The following is a 17,880-nucleotide window of genomic DNA, read 5'->3' as shown; positions in this document are numbered from 1 at the left end:
CCAAAAGACATCCAGCAGTACTTAGTCTGTTTTGCAGGTGCATTGAAATTTTGATCTGCTATGAGCCCAGGTCAGAGGCTGTTAAATATTTAAGAATGTAAGATGTTATTTTGTGCTCTAATTGTTAGCATTTCTGGATTTGTAGGGTAAACTTAGTTAAAGCATCAGCGGCTCTCCGTGGGTTCCTCACATTAGATCCAGCTGCTGTGGCTTCCTTCTGTGAGTAGTATATTTAGTCCATTTCAGCACATCGAAAATGTCTTTGCAGGGGGAGTGGGAGATAGGTGGTTGGTAAAGGCATGAGATGAACACATGTACCATCCATCCATTTTCTAACCACTTCATCTAGTTCAGGGTCATGGGGGAGCAGGAGCAATGGGCACAAGGCAGGGTACACTCTCGATGGGATGCCCGTCCATAGTAGGGCACACGCAGACACACTCACCCTAGGGCCAGTTTTCCCAGAAGGCAGTTAACCAATGGATGGATGGACACTTCACTTCTGGCTTGGAAATACTTGGTTCAGGCCAAAATTGCATGCCATTTCTTAGAATAGCCTGCATATCATCATCATTGTCATCTCCAGAATGGACAGGTTCATTCTTTCAGACTGCTTAAAGTTGCTTTGTTTGTTAGAAGCATTTTTATGCTCACTTCTTTTGAAGCATGATGTGCTATTAAATTCACTGCGTCAAGTCATAAAATAGAATTCTCTTGATTTTTTTTTGCCATCTAATATTTTTTCATCACAGAGAAAATAAATGTAATGGTATGCCATGGTATGTTCTTCTCTTCCCACCAGTGTATTTTGTAGCTCTCATCTTGTCTTTGAGCCAGCAGATGACCAGTGACCGAATAAACCTTTACTCACCTAACAACGAAACCTTATGGTAAAGACTGGTATAAGTTAATTGCTTTTTTTCATACTGCTGAACTTACTGTAATGCCTTTGAATCTAAGTAAAGGACCAGTCTTGACACAGAGAGAGATAATATTACAAATATTGGCCAAGTGAATGAAATATGTTTTAGACTTCTTCTTCTAAGCAGCACGTTTCAGCAGTTAGATCATAATCTGAAAACATTATGCTATTTAGGCTATCCTACTTTGCCACACTAAACTTTCAAAATCCGCATTAAATGTGTGATTTTATTTGATTTTTGGAGAAAGTGTATGGATTAATACACTGCGTTGCTCTATTGAGACTCCTGCTTAGATTGATTTTGTACACATGGAAGCATGGCTTAGCACTTCATAATGAAATTTTCAGATGTGTAAGATTTAATCATGTGAACACTAGTGATCTTCTCCAGTTAATCTCCCCCATTTTGATGTGTTTAGCAGGGATAAAAGGGAAATCTTAATTGGGGGTTTGACATTTTGTCTTTGGGAACAGGCCTACTGGCACTGAACATCAGATCCTACAGCCCTGGGTTGTGGTCAATCTTGTAGTGGCACTGCTGGTGGGACTGGCCTGGGTTTTCCTATCCACAAGGCCACTGACAGATTACACGGAAGGTAGGAAACACCTTTTATAAAGTTTACAAGTGAAACTAAAGAACATGGATTTCGGTTTTCTAAGGCGCTGTCTGGATGTTGCTGGAATTGAATGTTATCTGTCAGAGCAGGACTGTGAAAATCATTTTTCCCCCTAATGAAAAGCAATTTTAAACTACAGTTTGAACAGTCGCCAGTCTGCCCCAGTCTATTCTTTAAACTTAAGTTCTATTATGGTCAAACACAGTGCTGTGAGTCACAGCACAAAAGTGACATTTAGTGTTTGTTTAATGCCAAACTGGTGTCTCTCAGTACTGATACAGCTCTTGGCATGTAATTACTGAGCCGTCCATGTAGAAACGTGAAATGATGGAACATGAAGGAACATCTGAGGTAGCCGAGATTCAAGTAATGGCACCTCATGTTTCATGCATTTTGGGGCTATAAGACCTTTGAAGTTGGAGTATATTCAAGTTATGAATTTTGAATTTGTTCTTTTGTTGGCAAGATCTATATAAGCTTTGACAGTAGCGTTTTTCTGCACTTTCATATGTACAGAACCCAAAGTATCAGGATGAAAACAATAGCATTTGAAATTAGTAGGTCCTGCAGGCTGTGGGAGTCATTCATTGACTCTGCGTGTCTGTGTGCTTTGTTCTGTCAATACAGTGAAGCTGATCTGCCCATAAGCATGTTTCTGAAGCGCAGTTCATCATTTATCTTTATTTTTCCCCCCTCTAGAGAGCTTGTTTGGTATGGAATCGGAAGAGTACCCAAAGACAGAGGAAAAAAATGAAATTCAGGCATAAAGATTTTTTTAGTTTGTTTAAACTAGTTTGAAATTGTATCCTTTATGGTCTGTTTATGTACTGTAAACAACTTAAATGTACCCTGCTTGATGTTTTTTTTAAGAAATTTATTTTTGTATTGTGTATTGTATTTTTATGATGTGTGTATCTGTAGGTATACATTTTTACAATGTGTAGTTATTTTTTTTTTAAATACAACGTACCTTTGTGAAAATTGAGTCCTTGGCTTTTTTTCTCGAAAAAACGATAATCAAAAAGACAATCTCTTTTATTTTCATCCAGTGAGTTTTTATACTTTGTTTTCAAAGCAGCTGAAAGAATGTTTTAATCATCAGGAATCAATATCGCAATACTGCTGCTGCTATTATTTAATTCGTTTTCCATGTGAATTTTATGTCTTCTCCAGGCTCAATGAATTCCTTAATAGCTATTACAAACTATAGATTTACTTTTATGCTGTTCCAATGCTGAAGTCCCTCAGTGAGAGAGTTTAATAGAGATTTCTTTCTTTTGCTATCTATTTTTAAAACTTAAAAATAGATTTTAAAACTTTTAAAACTTTAACTGCATAAATGAGAAAAAGCACAGAGTAAAATTGTTGAATGATATAAAATGACTTGCACAGTGGTATATATTCTATGCTATTTATAATGCATGCAAAAACAGAAAAATTGAAGGATAATTGAACAGCATATCTTTGAATATTAACACTACCCGCTCCATCTTCATAACAGTGCTCAGGGGGGTGACTTGATCCCCAAGGTATCAGCATCAAAGATTCATTATCATTATAAATTGAACTCCAGAATGACTTAAACAGATAGGCAAAAGCTACTAATAAGGGGAAGTATTGGGTAGCATTAACCCAGGGTTCCTCAGGAGTGGTTTTTGAGTCATCTGTTTTTTTTTACAGTTTGGATATTAAGTTGATTGAACCATTTCCTTTTTTAACCAATTTGCTTTGGCCTAGGTAACCAGATTCAGTTTCATTCTATTACAATAAGAGGACAAAGTCAATGATGATAAACTCCAGAAAAGGACAGTGGAAATGAACACCATAACATGTTAACCCTAATCAAATATCTGATTTTCCTCACTTTTCTGCTGTGTTTTTGGACAGTACTCCAAATGCCACAAGATGAAATTTCAATATCTAAATATGATACTGCGGTTTAAAAATGGAAATTATCCATTAATGTTATTGAACTGTGGGGGTAATAGAAGCAGAGCCAATGAGAGTACAACCATCATGTTATTTGCCAACCTTTTATTTACCACAACAAAACAGTACAAAACAATACAATTTATGACATCATGGTTTTAATAAATATTAATATTAATAGACCTTCCATTCTTAGAGAGACCTGTTGTTTTCTTACCATTATTCTTAGGTTTCTGATCCAATTCAAATCCCTTATGCTTTTGTCTGAATTATGTGTAGTGAGGTGTTAAACAGTTCAGAACCTTTTTTCAATCTTTTTTTTAAAGTGACCTAATTGGACGGCTATGTGAAAAAAAGTTAATTCAACAATAGAATTTCTTTAATATGTAGTGATATTTATTTTGTCATTGTTAGGTATTCCGTTTAATATTATGGATAATTGTTTCTTGCTTTTGTGCATTAAAAAGATAGTAGGTCTCAAGGGAGTGGGTTCTGTAAGCTGTATATATACTGATGGGAAACAGAAATGCAACACCTCCTCCTCCACACTCTGGCCCTCCCGTCTGCGTGGAGCAGGCTGAAGAGTGACTCATCCGTGAAGAGGACCTGATGCCACTGCTGATGAGTCCATCGCAACCTCTGTCTGGCCCAAGCCAGTCTGGTGTAAGATAAGATAAGATCACTTTATTGGCCATATACAACTTCTTGCATTAGAAATTTGTCTTTTCACATACAGACACACAGACAGGGAGAGAAGTTTGGGGTCAGAGCGCAAGGTCAGCCATTTATATGGCACCCCTGGAGCAGTTGGGGTTAAGGGCCTTGCTCTGGAGCCCAAGGGAGTAAGATTCCTCTGCTGGCTGTGGGATTTGAACCAGCAACCTTCCAGCCATAGGCACAGATCCTTAGCCACAGAGCCACTGCTCCGCCCCTGACATCTAGGAGGTGTGAGCAGAGGGCCTCTGACAGGTCGCCTTGCTCTAAGGCCAACAGCATGGAGCCTCACTGTCCTGTCACTGATGCGGGCATTGTGTCTCCCAGCAGTTTCAGCAGCAGTACGGGTGGCAGATCTGAAACGATCACTCAGATGGACCAGTATGATGTGTTGGTCCTGCTCTGGTGTGGTCACTCATGGACGACGGGATCTTGGACAGTAATCTGTCCTGCCGGTCTGCTGAAACCTTCTCTGCAGTCAGGACACAGTGGAGCGGCTCACTCCATAGTGTCTGGCAACGCTGGCACATGACATGCCTGCCTGCATGCCATGCCAATGGCCATCTCTCTTGCTTCTGGTGACATTCAAGGCATTATGGAATGCACAAAAAACTGACTAAGTGTGGCCTTTTTCCTGCAGTGACCTAAGCTTTGAATTAAGGCCTTTTTAAAGGTGACCTGATCAGGCGTTGTTCCACCTGGACCTCGTTGGGTAAAAGTGCAAAAGCTGTATTACTGGTCAGAGGGCTTAAAACAAATCGACAACTTTTTGTGAAAATACATAAGCTATAACTATAGTATTCTCATTCCAGAAAATGTTGCATGCTTTTTTCATCCGTATATATATATATAAAAAAAAATTGAAAATCCTCCATTTCCACAATGAGAAAAGCATCCATAAAAGGGTCTTTTGTATGTTATGAATTAAATTCTTTTCTGCAAGAGCCTAACTAATTTATTTTTTCTCCAAGGGTTGTATGTGGGCTGGGCTTTTTAGATACATTGAAAGGCAAGGCAAGTGTTTTTGTCAAAGCTCCCAGAAAGACATTGAGCTTGTGCATTGTAACAAGGGTGCCTTCTTTCATATAAAGCTCTTATAGACTATTTGGCTTTTAAACGGACTTGATTGCAGAGACTATGGCATCTCGGACACTAGCATTGTGTCTTTCACAGTATTTTCTGCCATTGACATTCCACTGATCACATGTTTCAAAATATCAAAAAAAGAATCCAGAGCAGTGAACACTATAAGCCTAAATGTTTATGTCCCGTCCCCCCTGTCCCCCTTTAGTAACGCCATCAGTGAGAATCAATAAAGCTGAAAGATGTGCCTGCCTTTCCATCTGAGGCAAGCCTGCAGCAACGAAGATAATGACAATAACAATCACACTGGAATTAAGAATGTGGAAATCTTTGTTTGGAAAAGCATCATCGGCCATTCTTCTGAAGCACTTTATCTACAGTCCTCAGTGTGAATGAAAAAATACATCCCTGGAGTAAAACTAAGACTGAAATGGGCGTTTTTCTTTCGGATGAGTTATTTAACAAATAACAAATTGTCATCTTGGTCATTAAAGATCCCTTGGCACTGTTCATATGACTTGGGCTGCTCATCCTGATGTCCTAGATCACATCTACTAGCAGAGTACAATCATGTTTTCCTAAATTCCCTACTAAATTCAACTGAGCAGGCATTTTCTCACTAATCCACCTGTTCCTCTGTGGTTGTACTGTTGCAGAATAGCTGCCACTTAAAGGAATGCTACCCGTGAAGCAGGTCACCTACTACAGCACGTGTAAACTGCTTTGTTATCTTTTTGAAATAAAAATACTATGTAAATAAGTAAGGAATATTATAATGTTATTTTTATTATTGATAATGGAAAACTCGGCTTGATCAACTCAGTAAATTAACACCAGAAGATTTCTTGGCATTCTGGGACTGGCTATTTTCAGTTATAGAGCCAATGATAGATTGTTAATGGGCTATTCTTAATAGTTCTGTCCTGGTGGTTATTCCACATTTTTACTGGAACCAGCTGGGGCTTTGCCAATCAAGTTTGCTGACAATGGGCATAAAATGTGTTATATTTGTAGATGTCAGAAAATTCATTATTAATCACAGAATACCGCAACTACAGCTACTCCATAATGATGATTATAGCATTTATAGTACAAGCAGTAGCAATAAATATTAGGAAAGTATGAACTCTTATTTTAAAACGTAGTAGAAATAACTGTTCATGTTGTCCGAGTACGGCGTAAGAGGAGGAGCTCAAACATCATGCTTAATACACAATATATAGTTTTGATACGTTTTTTGATTGTCTGAAACACTGACTGTTGGACCCAAGTATTTCCTTTATTTGCCTTACTGGAAAAAAAATATCACCAGTTTAAAGGAAAGAGGTTTTGGTTATTTAAAAAAAAAATCGGAAGGGGGCAAAAAGCACAGGCAATTACATCATTCTGCGCTGCAGTTTGGTTTACGCGTCTGATGTGATCCATGGATCTGAAATGGATTGCTTTTGCCTTTAGCCAAGGCTGTTGAGTTGAACCCCGAGGTTTGGAAGTGCAGCAGTGGTAGACGTGGTGCTCAAGGTGTTGTCCAGCGACGTGAGGGGGTTTGCACCGCTGTGACTGAAGGGGATACGCTGTTGTAGAGTCCTAAAGTAAAACGTGCAAAAATGTTGGACTTTGCCATCTTTGCTGTAACATTCGTAATTATCCTCGTCAGTGCTGTTCTTTATTTATATCCGGTAAGAAGTCAGACCAAAGGTTTCTTCTGAAAAGATGCTGCATATCTGTGTTCCTTTTTTACAAAAGGCCTTATTCGGGCGTTCACAAATGTTATTTTTTTTAAATATAACTCATGCACGCATTTACATAAAATACACGGTTGTCAAGGAAAAGAACGTTTCCTGATTACTTCAGCCTCATACTTGTAAGAAAATTAAGCTAAGCCACAGATGAAATTCATCTTATATTGGAGCACATGAATCTGGAGATGTAGCTTTGTTCCTATGGCAACGAAAGTTAAAAATTCGTGTACATTTGTTCTAGTTTCTTTGTTTTAACGACAGGCCCTTAACAGTTAACTCGACGCATCTTTAAGAGTGTACTGTTGTAAAATAAGACAAGATACTGCATTAATTCATTTAAGGGCAAACTACCGACTTCGTACAAAATTTGAAATTAATAAGTAAACTGAATTTTATAGGGTCAGTAGTCATTTTGGGGTAAATTCATTTAATTGTAATCCAAGTTTGGTTTGACATTGATGTAGTCAGAAGTGCACATCTTCGCAAACTAACACGTAGTATGCATAAATACTAAGAAGTACTACACTACGGTGATAACATTTTAGTCAGCCAAGTCAGAGACCAGCAGTAGCTTGCACGTTTTGTAAAATTGTTTTACCTTTTTGCTTTGCTGATGAAGTGTAGTTGCATAAAGATATGGATAATCCTGTTATTCATTTCATGTTTCTTTTACTTGTTTTTTTTTAAATTATATATTCTGTTATACATTTGTTCTTGTTAAAATAGAATTTGCTCAGCGGGAGGTTGGAAGATCTTGTTGGTGGATCGGTAGTTATCAGTCTATCCACTGTGTCGGAAATAGCAAAGCAGTGCCCGAAGTGTAGTAACAAGGGGGGGCATATTCAGGATATTTGTCAAACGGAATCCCTGCATACTTGTAGTTAAAGTTCCCTTTGTAAAAAAAAAATATATTCGGTGGCTAAACCATATAGTCCTGTCAATCAGTGTTAAAAAAAACACACTTGTCCAGTTTATCTACTGTGTTAGGTGATCTTACTGCACACAACGCGTGCTGAGTGCCACCACGGGGGGTGTTGTACTTTCCCTCCTGCCTGTAAAGTGCTTTGGGTCCCTCTGGGTTTACATATGCTGCATAAATGCACCTTATGACTGCTAATAATGGGCTGATTATATGCTGTTGCACAGAAAAGACATTGAACATGAATAAAGTAATCGGAAAGTGTCGATTAAATAAGTGTTTATCGCCTTTGCTTTCCATGCTTTTTCTCGGGATTATTTTAGGATCGTTTGGATAGTATGTAAATCAATAAATTGAATCTTTTCTTTTTTTTTTGCTACTTTTTTATGCCACAAGATGAGATTATTGTAGGTATCTTGCTGCCTTCCTCTTGGCTCTTTTTGTTTTAGTTTTCTATAACTATCATTAGTTATAGGAGTTATAATTATTTCAGTACATCAGTATTTGTTCTGTGCATGTATTTTGTAGTTTTCATTAAAAGCTTCGTTTGCACCACTAATGTTGTTAACTTTACCTAAAGAAGACAGAGTTAGATTTATCATTGACTTTATTATTCACTCCCTCTGATTGTTAGTAGACAGACATTTACTGCATTGGCACAGCAATTTTCAGTCGCAGGCAGGTTTACAGCAGAAAAAGAGGCGTGCATTTCCTAATGGGAATGGTTTAGAAAGTATTCTATGAAATGACAGTGTCAAGGCTTTCTGCTTGCAGTTAGTTTTTGCACACTTAATCTTGTCCTGTCTAGTAATGACCGAACCGAAACAGTAGGCAGTACTGTCCTGTGAAAATACATTCCACAGATGGCATAATCTCTGAAACTATATCACCTTTTCAAAAGATGTGAAAATGGAGCTGTTAAGTCAGTGTGTATAAAGACCTCGATAAAAGAAGAATGTTGGTAAAAATCACTTAGATGCATACAAGGCAGTCATTTCCAGAGAAGTCATATTGTAACTCTAACGGAAATGCCCAGTGCACAGTGATAAGGCAGTGCTGTGCTGCAGGAGCAGGGCTGTCATGGCATGGAAGTTGAACGTGTTTCTTCTGCAAAAAGTATTTTTTATTTATTTGATTGGCAGATGCCAGCATGCAAGGACGCTTACAGCTAGCTACCTGTAATCGCTAAAATAAGTGGACAAAGTGCAGTTTGGCTTTAGTGCAGTTATGTGGAAACGATGAAAATGGTTATTTGCAGCCGTGGATGCAATGGCTAATATTTAGGGCAGACTACAGGATTTGTTGGAATCGGGGAGTTTGGATCAAGTGATGCAACACAGTCTGTGACCGCTCTGTCCAGATCTGTGTTTGTTATGATTACAGAAAGAACAGGTTGTAGAAGGAGAAGAATAAGGAGGGGAGGTGGTGTGACCAGTCAGACGTCAGAGGAAAGAGCGCAGGGGGTAGGTAGATGTTTAAGGAGAAACAAGAGATTGGAAATCTCCATTTTTGTAGCAGCAATAGAGGGGCCTGTGAAGAGAGCAGGACAGTGGCATGGCATCAGAGAAATTGGAAAGAAGACAAGGTGAGCAACGAAGCTGGAATGGCCTGTAGTGAGTGAATACTGGATGCAGTGAGGCCAGCTGCAGCTGATGGTGACAGGGCATTCTCGGTACTGCTATAAGATTATGGAGTGATCTTTGATCAGTTTTTAGCACTTGTATTTTACTGTGTTAAACCCGTTTGATTAGGCAGCACAGTGGTGGTTAGTAATGCTCCCTCACAGATTCTGGGTCTTGGGTTCAATTTCAGACTTCTCTCTGTGTTCTCTCTGGTTTTTCTGCAGATGCTCTGGTTTCCAAACACAAGCTGGCCCTTTCGTGTCTGTAAACTGTGCTTGGAATCCCATCCACTACACTATAGCATAGTCATATAGTACCTCTGCCTTGTGCTTCCAATATAGGCTCTAGAACTGCTGCTGTCAGTGAGCAGCTTTCGTATGAGAGATAGAAGGTGTATGAGTTAGCTGTGAATTTGCACTATTTCACTGTACACTTTTAATTCTCTTACTAAGTCTATAAGTCTATGTGATCCTGGATAAAGAGTTAAGAAAAATTAATTAATAACTACTACTGCTATTGATACTGATATGAAGTTCCCAGCTATAGTATTACTGTTTTAGGACTGGCACTTTCTTGAAACTTTGCTACAATTTTAGTTGCAGTGTTAAGTGTTTTACAGTATACCCATTACATGTTTTGGTATGAGCTGTCGTTCCCTAATAAGCCAACACCAAAGTCAACTTTTTCCTAGCTTAGCAAGGAACTTTTGAGCTAATTTGCATTGACAGATGTGTGATGTTAAAATTTTTAAAAAATGATTTTTTGCATCCAAAGTTCATTTTTTCACACACCTGCTCTTTGAAAATCCTGAAGTGGGTCAGGAAATTGGTTCTCTGATATTTGTCGGCACAAGTGCCTATCATTTACTTTACAGTCTGTGTGTGTGAAATGAACTTAATTCCTGCTCAGGAAAGGAAAATTGTCATTTTTTGAGATGGTGTTTTTGAAAGAGAAAGCATAACAGCGTAAAGTTTTCACTCATTTTCTGTCTTGGTTCAGGCTTCAAGGCAAGCTTCAGGAATTCCGGGATTGACCCCTACGGAAGAAAAGTAAGTTGTTAATTGTATTTCTTGTCTTTTCTTCATTACTGTGAGAAAATATTTAGAGGGATAGGAATTAAATATAGAGCCTAGGATTGTGCTGATCTTCTGTCTTGCAGTGCTCAGGTGTTGCTGATCCTTTTAACACAGTTACATCACTGTTAGTCATTTTATTCACATCCTCTAATAGAGCTGAATGACGCACTTACTGAAGAATCTATAGATACATCAGCGTAGGTTCTTTTATCAAATGCAAACCGATTTTCAGACCTCAGCCAGTTTCTTACACTTCTTTAAAAGCAGTTAAGAGAACTGCTCCTAATAATCAAGGTGACTCTTATCTAGATCAGGATTTTCTTCACTTTATTAGTAATTACCCATTTTAGTTGAAACTTTAAAGGTTACTGCAGTTTCCTGTCATAACCTGGCTTTGTGCTTGTACATATGTAAAGAGCTTTGAGATCTTTTGGGGTTTAAAAAGCTCTATACAAAGTGCAGTTGTAATCATTACTTTTTTTTACATATATACAAAGCCTATCTTCATTAATGGTTTGACAGTCATATAAAAAAGCTATTAAAATATATAATTAAAATAAAATACATTGCCTGGGGTAGTCAGATTAAATTTGATAGACAATCCTATATTATAGTAGTGTAATATGGTAATAATATATCTGGGGAGTATCCCACACATACTGTATCTGTTCTCTTTACCTATACTGTATATCAGCTTTACCTCCTGTTCTAACAGCCCATTCAGTGAAAACCTAGTTTTTGCACTTTGGTTTGTCCTAAATAATTTAGAAATAGCAAAGATCTCAGAGATTTTGAATGTCCTATCCATCAAATATCGAAAGATTATTGCCTCTGAAGGAGCAAGATCTAAAATAGTTTTGATCCACAGATAATACTTGGGAGACTCCTAATCCCAATGGCAAAAAATACATTTGGGAGTACATGACAACTGTAAATGACACAGTGTGTTATGAAAACTGGTAAACTGGTTGGGTATAAAGAACGCATTTCACACAAGCACAGATGTAACATCTGATTTCAATGTCTTAAGGTGATATTTGAAGGAATGGAAGTCTACTTGTAAATAAATAGTCAAGGCAAGGTGTGCCAAATTAATTCTTTGTGAAATCCTTCTGGTGTGTTCTGCTCAACTTGAGAACAACATCTAAAAATATGTTTTCATAACAAAGCACTTTATGTGAAATACATTTTTGATTGACTAGATGAGATAATTCAAGAGACAGGCTGGACCACTCTTCCATGAGTCTCTCCAAGGAGCTGACACACTGTATTTTATTTTGCATTACCTCACAGAGGCCAAAGTTAGAAGGTAAAACAGCATTAAATATGAAATGACTGCTTTTCAGTTTCATCACTGCAGTTTGTCCTAGAGCTTCTACATCCTGAAATAAATTGCTGAGTAGTTGGAGACGTACGTGCTTTATTGCTGTGCAAAAAATGTATAACGTCATGTTATTTTAAGTGTGGAAAGGTCTCCTGATTGTTAAAAGCAGAGAAAAAAACTGTCTTCACACATTTGTTCAGATAGTGCTTCAAAATGTAAACTAAATCATCCCTTAACCATTATGAGCCTTATTGTAACCATTCATAATGGATTTTAAAAAGCTTTTTCAGAAGTAATTTAACTCTTCACAGCAGTCGAGTATGTATTCTTTTTTTCCTCATTGAGTACGGAGTAGCTTAAATTGGAGTTGTCCCAGTTTCTCTTCAAAGAAGAAAAGGAAAATCTATGGTCTTGTTTCAAAATTTGTTCTCCTGTTGTCTGTGATATTACACTTTATAATCGTGCAGGTGGAGTAAGTTTTACAGCAAAGCTGAACTCTAAATTACCCATTTCGTTTCATTAATTGTTTGGAGAATGGTCATGGCCTAATAACAGGGAAGTTCATATGAATTCAGTGAACTGGACTACAGCTGAAGAGCTCATTATGAATAATAGTCTATTCTCCCAAGGGATGTTATTTTGAAACACGGGTTTGTAAAAGTGTGAAACAGCCTTATGAATTAATCTTTTACGGTTCCTCTACATTCAGTTTTAACACTGCATTTGTTGTTTGTCCTCCTCAATAATTTTGTTATGCTGAATTTTCACTCTTTCTTGATCATTTATGTTGCATTCAAATTTAAATTTTTGTCTCCAAGGGCTGCATATTTAAATTTTGAGCAATAGAATCCCAGGAGGCTACTTTTCAGATTGTATTTTTTCTGGGAGTGATTAACACAATTGAAGAGTAGCAGAGGGAGTTTTTTTTACTTAATATGCACTTTGTAAGAAGAAATGGAAGAAATGTTTAACCTTTAAAACAAAGGAAGGGGAATTTTATATGCTGTATACAGTACAGTATATTCACTTCTTTTTTTTGTTCCAAGTTAAACACCACATACAGTTTCAGTATTGTCTGGGGTTGGATTTTCTTAAATTATAAATTTTAGTTAGGATAAAACCCAACAAAATCTGAACTGCTTAATTTCAGCTGTTTGAAAGGTGTGTGTATTATTGGAGTAATGTGTCCGACCAGCTACTGTATGAGAATTTAAAGGGTTTTAATTGCATTTCCCACCAGAATTAACACCCCTACAACTGTAATCCTACAATTGTAAACGTAATCCCTAGAGAACACCTTTATAATGTTTAAGAAGATTATTCTGCATTCAGAACCACTTATAACAATTTCTTACAGGGCAAATGGAGTCTAGATATGAAATGTGCAGTCTATTCATCTGGTAGAACTAGCCTAATTTTTTAGTGTAATGTTATGGATAATTTTGGCTTGATCAACAAATAACAGTAGAATAGTACAGTTAGAAGTATGTAAAACAGTTCTATCAATATGAGTCAGCAATTATTTTATTATGTACATATAACATATATTATGTGAGGGCAGCACAGTGGTTAGCCCTGGGTTCAATTCTCGACCTGGGGTGCTGTCTGCGTGGAGCTTGTTCTCCTCGCGTTTGCATGGGTTTCCTCCAGGTCCTTTGGTTTCCTTGCACAGTCCAAACACATACTGGAAAGTTAATTAACTTCTGGGAAAATTGGCCCAGGTGAGAGTGTGTGTGTGTCTGGATTGGACTCCTGTCCAGGCTGTACCCCGCTACCCTGAACTGGAAAAAGCAGTTAGAAAATGGATGGAGGATATGTTACACACCTACCCAAATTTAGAATTGAATGTCCTGTCTGTATATCTCAGCTTGTAGTGTCAACCACTGATCCCATTCGGGGAGAAAGGGGCAGTGCATTCAGCTATCGAGCTGTACATGCTCTGCAGTGGCATACAGGGTAGTTTAGTGTTGATTGAAAGAGAAGCATGTACCACAGTGATATCAGCACAAGCCTGTGGCCTCCTGGAAGCAAGCAAGAGTTGATATTTATGTGAGGGGTGTGAGAACTCCCTGGTAGACTAATCCCAATCCCAACCCTTTCCCCAGTGGTAGTGAACAAATTGTGCGCTGCTCGTCTTCTCAATTCTCTGCTTTTCATAGTCAGATAGTAACACGACCAAGGCACAAACTGTGAAATCTTCACTTCCATTTGATTTTCAGCTCAATTGGTTAATGCAATGACCCAGTAACTTCCTTTTTATAAGAAGAGTTAAAGCTGTTTAGAGAAGTTGACTGCCTATTTTTTGTGTGAGTAATGTTATCGATAATTCTGGTTAAAACGCTGTAAAATAGTACAGTTGTTAGAATTGTATAAACTTCTTTTTATCAGTGTATAGTCACCATATCTTTTATTAATAAAAAGGAAAAAATGAGTTGCCCATCTCCCTCTCCCAGAGACATCAAAAGCCTTCAGAGCTTTGAGTTCTAATTCAAACAGCTCCTGAGGAGGTAAATGACATTTAGGGGTGGAATCGAGATATAGAAGGGAAAGAATTAATAACCATGCCTTTTGAAGTTGGTTTTAAAAGCAGTGGTCTGTTTCTCTAATTCTAAGGAAAAAGCCAAAACTCAAATTGGCAGCAGATTATTAAAGCTTGCTTTTCTGAAGGTCACGTTGCACAGGACAGTTAGCATTAACAATACAGGATCAACAGTCCTTAGCAATAATTGCCAGTGTTTCTTTTTCTAATTTATACTTGTCAATTGAGTACTGGCAATAGAAGAAAACAGCATTGACGTCTTCGTTGCATGATGTAAATTATACCCTCAATATCAATATTCAATCTCCTGGTGATATTCCAAGCACTTACCAGCTACAGTACGTAACGCTTAGCAATTCTGCTGCAATTTTCAAATAGTTGCTTTGTTCTGTTTTCGATTGTGTGCCAGAGATGGAAACCTTCCAGACATCGTCAGCAGAGGCAGCCTGCATGAGTTCCTGGTTAGTCTTCACGAGAAATATGGGCCAGCTGCCTCCTTTTGGTTTGGGCGACGCCTGGTGGTCAGCTTGGGCTCAATAGACCTCCTCAAACAGCACATCAATCCCAACCGGACTTGTGAGTATGCCTGGGGTTGGTGTGAGCAGGTACAGATACTGTACAGATCCCTTTCAGTGAGGGGTCAGGTAAGACATTAAACAATGTGAAGATGGTCATATCTTATCAAGAAGAGGTTTGCAGCAGTTTTCTTTCTGGTTAATTTAAACATCTAACATCTGAACCTAAAAGTGCCTTTCCAAAGGGTTTGTCATTTTCATTAATATTGAGTCAGCCTTCAGAATTTCATTCCCACTTACATATATTTTTTTAATTGTAATTTCTTTTAATTCCCTTATTTATCACAGGTAATAATAATTAAAAATCACACAGTCTGATTTTATTCTAACCTCATTCTCTCATTTCAATCAGAAAACCATCACCTCCTGATGAAGGGAAAATTTGAAGGATTCAGAAAAGCTTTTAATAAATTAACATGAAAACACTACACTAAGGGAGGTCTCTTGCCTCCTCAGTTTCTCTTCAAATACGTTTCTGAAGTTATTATACATAATTATCTGCTTGTTGTTGAAGGGCACAATATTGGTCTTTAGGTTTCTACTGCACCGGGCTTCTGACTGTGGGTTAGGTAATTAAGTGTTTTAACTGTGTAACATGTGTTTGTGAGTTTGACTACTATAAATTTTGTCTTTCACCACCTATTTTTGCATTATGACACCTACACAATTTGTTAATGCATATATTAATGATCATCGGCCTTTTCTACGAGCACTGCACAGCTTCAAAAACGAATTAAAAGTTACAGCTTTAAAGTGGAAACTGTTTAAGCACAAGGATTAACTTAAGAAGGTGAGTGTTTTGTTACAGTAGTTTTCATGCTCATAATTAATAAACATCAGATAGGAGCAAACCTCCTTGAAGTTTCTAATTGGTGGACAAATCGGATATGCTCTCTGGCCAATTTAGCCAATATCTTAAAATGCCAGTGGGATCATATTATCAGCATATATTGAGGTCCAATTTTCCTGTGCTGAATGTTCAATATTCTTCTCACTTGACCTACTTTTTGATAACAAACAAAGTTGACAAGGCTCTTTAGCTGTGTTGTTCTTCTGCTTGACAGAAAAAGCTTACTCCCACTGCTCTCTCTCCCGGCAAATACTCTCACTTTGATCTTTTTTTACTTCCCACTGAAGAATCCTGTCTTGGAGCAACTGAACATGCTGGCTGTCCTTGTTTCTTTGGCATCTGCTTCAGATGAATTGAAGAAGCATCTCTCTGATGTTTTCTGTCTTTGTACTGTATTTGTTGCAGCCTTTTTGCAGCAGGGCTGTGGGATCCAAAGTGTCTTACAGGGTTAGCATGTGACAACACGGAGTTCACTACAGCATTCCTTTCAGTGCCAAGTCCAAAACGCAGGGATAGAAATAAACTTCACCTTAGGAAAAACTGTGATCTGTTTTGTTTTGTTTTTTTTAAAAAACAGCATGGTCTACAGCTTCTGTAGTTGAAGATGAAGATCAAATTCTTACAGTACAGCACAGATGCATTTAGACTAAATATTGTATGTTCTATAGCCTGCAACTGAAATCTGAAGTGGCTCAAATTTCAAAACTGGGAGTCTTGTGAAAAGATGGTCACATTGCCACAGCTATCCTCTGGATAGGAAGGCCCTAGTGTTGTTGCCTCTTGATCATTAGCAGCCTCAAACTCAGACTTTTGAGGTCTGAAAAAATGTCGAAAAACAGGGGCAATTGGCAGACCTTTGGGGTTATAGAAGGTAAATTTCTGGGAGTTTTTTTCTTTACATCCACACTTGACTAGGCAAGAAATGGGGCTGAGCAGTTTCCTGTGAAAAGGAAATGAGGAGTGTTTTAAAACAAAGCTGTTAAAAGGGACTTTTTTTCGGGGCTTTCCATGCAAGGGCCACTTATTTATGAACAAAATTCAAGATGTGACCCCAGCAACACTGAGAGCTCTAATGGAAGTTTGTCTCTGTCTGCAGCCGATCCCTTTGAAACTATGCTGAAGTCGTTGCTAGGATACCAGTCCGGGCTCAGCGGGGATGCAGCTGAGAGTCTCATGCGCAAGAAGGTTTATGAGAATGGAATCAATAAGGCGCTGGAGCACAACTTCGCTCTCGTTCTCAAGGTACTCTTCCTCCATACATGCATCTGTTAATCAAAGCTATCCTACCCAGGTTTGATTATGGCAGCTTGATGGTCTTCCTCCTGTTGATATGATTTCCCTGGATCAGCTTGATTCATTTTACCAGTCTTTTGTGAACAAAACATTTTTCTGCACACTGCTCTGAAAAAATAAATAAAATGAGGACTGTTTTTTTTACATATTTAATGCCATCTGTCTTTCTATGCAGATTAACATTATATACTGTATGGTGCAAAGCATGAAATGTCCTGCACCAGATGTTTGCTTATGTACAAAAGCCTACAGCATGGTTTGTAAAACCTGAAATAGTTCCAGTTACTTTGGAACTGGAATCTTATTCCATTCCTACAATACCGCTGTGCTTGTATTGTTGAAGGTCTCGGTTTGTTCAGCCGTGAGGACTAAGCAGATTATATTTTTATTTTTTCCAGCAGAGTGCTGTTTTCAGACTGCGTGAATTCATTTTACAATGCATTTGCACCATGTGGCTTTCAATGCATGCATTAATTTCTTTGCTATTTCTTGAACTGCTGTAAATCTGAATATACCTGTACAGTTAATAAAAAAAGACATAATAATAACAATGTTTTAATTAAATAATTAAAACTGTAGAACAGTCTTACTGTGGCATCATCATGTAGCTTAAGAGTAAACTTTGGTTTAACTACCCCCCCTTCTATGTGTTCCCAAGCATTTCCAGAGATATTTAGA

The 17,880-nt window shown here is 37.9% G+C and overlaps 2 protein-coding genes across 2 annotated transcripts in view; both read left to right on the top strand.

The window, feature by feature from the left end:
• LOC148821697 (transmembrane protein 237A-like) overlaps positions 1 to 2,520 on the top strand; it is a 28,149-nt gene extending 25,629 nt beyond the window's left edge. Inside the window, exons 10-13 of the mRNA XM_088930484.1 lie at positions 146 to 219; positions 803 to 890; positions 1,397 to 1,518; positions 2,239 to 2,520. Coding sequence (XP_088786610.1) covers positions 146 to 219; positions 803 to 890; positions 1,397 to 1,518; positions 2,239 to 2,306 — 352 coding nt within the window. The 3' untranslated portion in view covers positions 2,307 to 2,520. The remainder of the gene's footprint in view (positions 1 to 145; positions 220 to 802; positions 891 to 1,396; positions 1,519 to 2,238) is intronic.
• A 4,212-nt stretch (positions 2,521 to 6,732) lies between these two features.
• cyp20a1 (cytochrome P450 family 20 subfamily A member 1) overlaps positions 6,733 to 17,880 on the top strand; it is a 34,146-nt gene continuing 22,998 nt past the window's right edge. The window contains exons 1-4 of the mRNA XM_088931141.1: positions 6,733 to 6,941; positions 10,545 to 10,594; positions 14,894 to 15,060; positions 17,006 to 17,151. Coding sequence (XP_088787267.1) covers positions 6,870 to 6,941; positions 10,545 to 10,594; positions 14,894 to 15,060; positions 17,006 to 17,151 — 435 coding nt within the window. The 5' untranslated portion in view covers positions 6,733 to 6,869. The remainder of the gene's footprint in view (positions 6,942 to 10,544; positions 10,595 to 14,893; positions 15,061 to 17,005; positions 17,152 to 17,880) is intronic.

Source organism: Atractosteus spatula, chromosome 13 (genome assembly GCF_055471065.1).
Source record: "Atractosteus spatula isolate fAtrSpa1 chromosome 13, fAtrSpa1.hap1, whole genome shotgun sequence".
In the NCBI taxonomy this organism is placed as follows: Eukaryota; Metazoa; Chordata; class Actinopteri; order Semionotiformes; family Lepisosteidae; genus Atractosteus; species Atractosteus spatula.
Note: the sequence above shows the minus strand (reverse complement) of the source record. Positions and strands in the feature narration are given on the sequence as shown.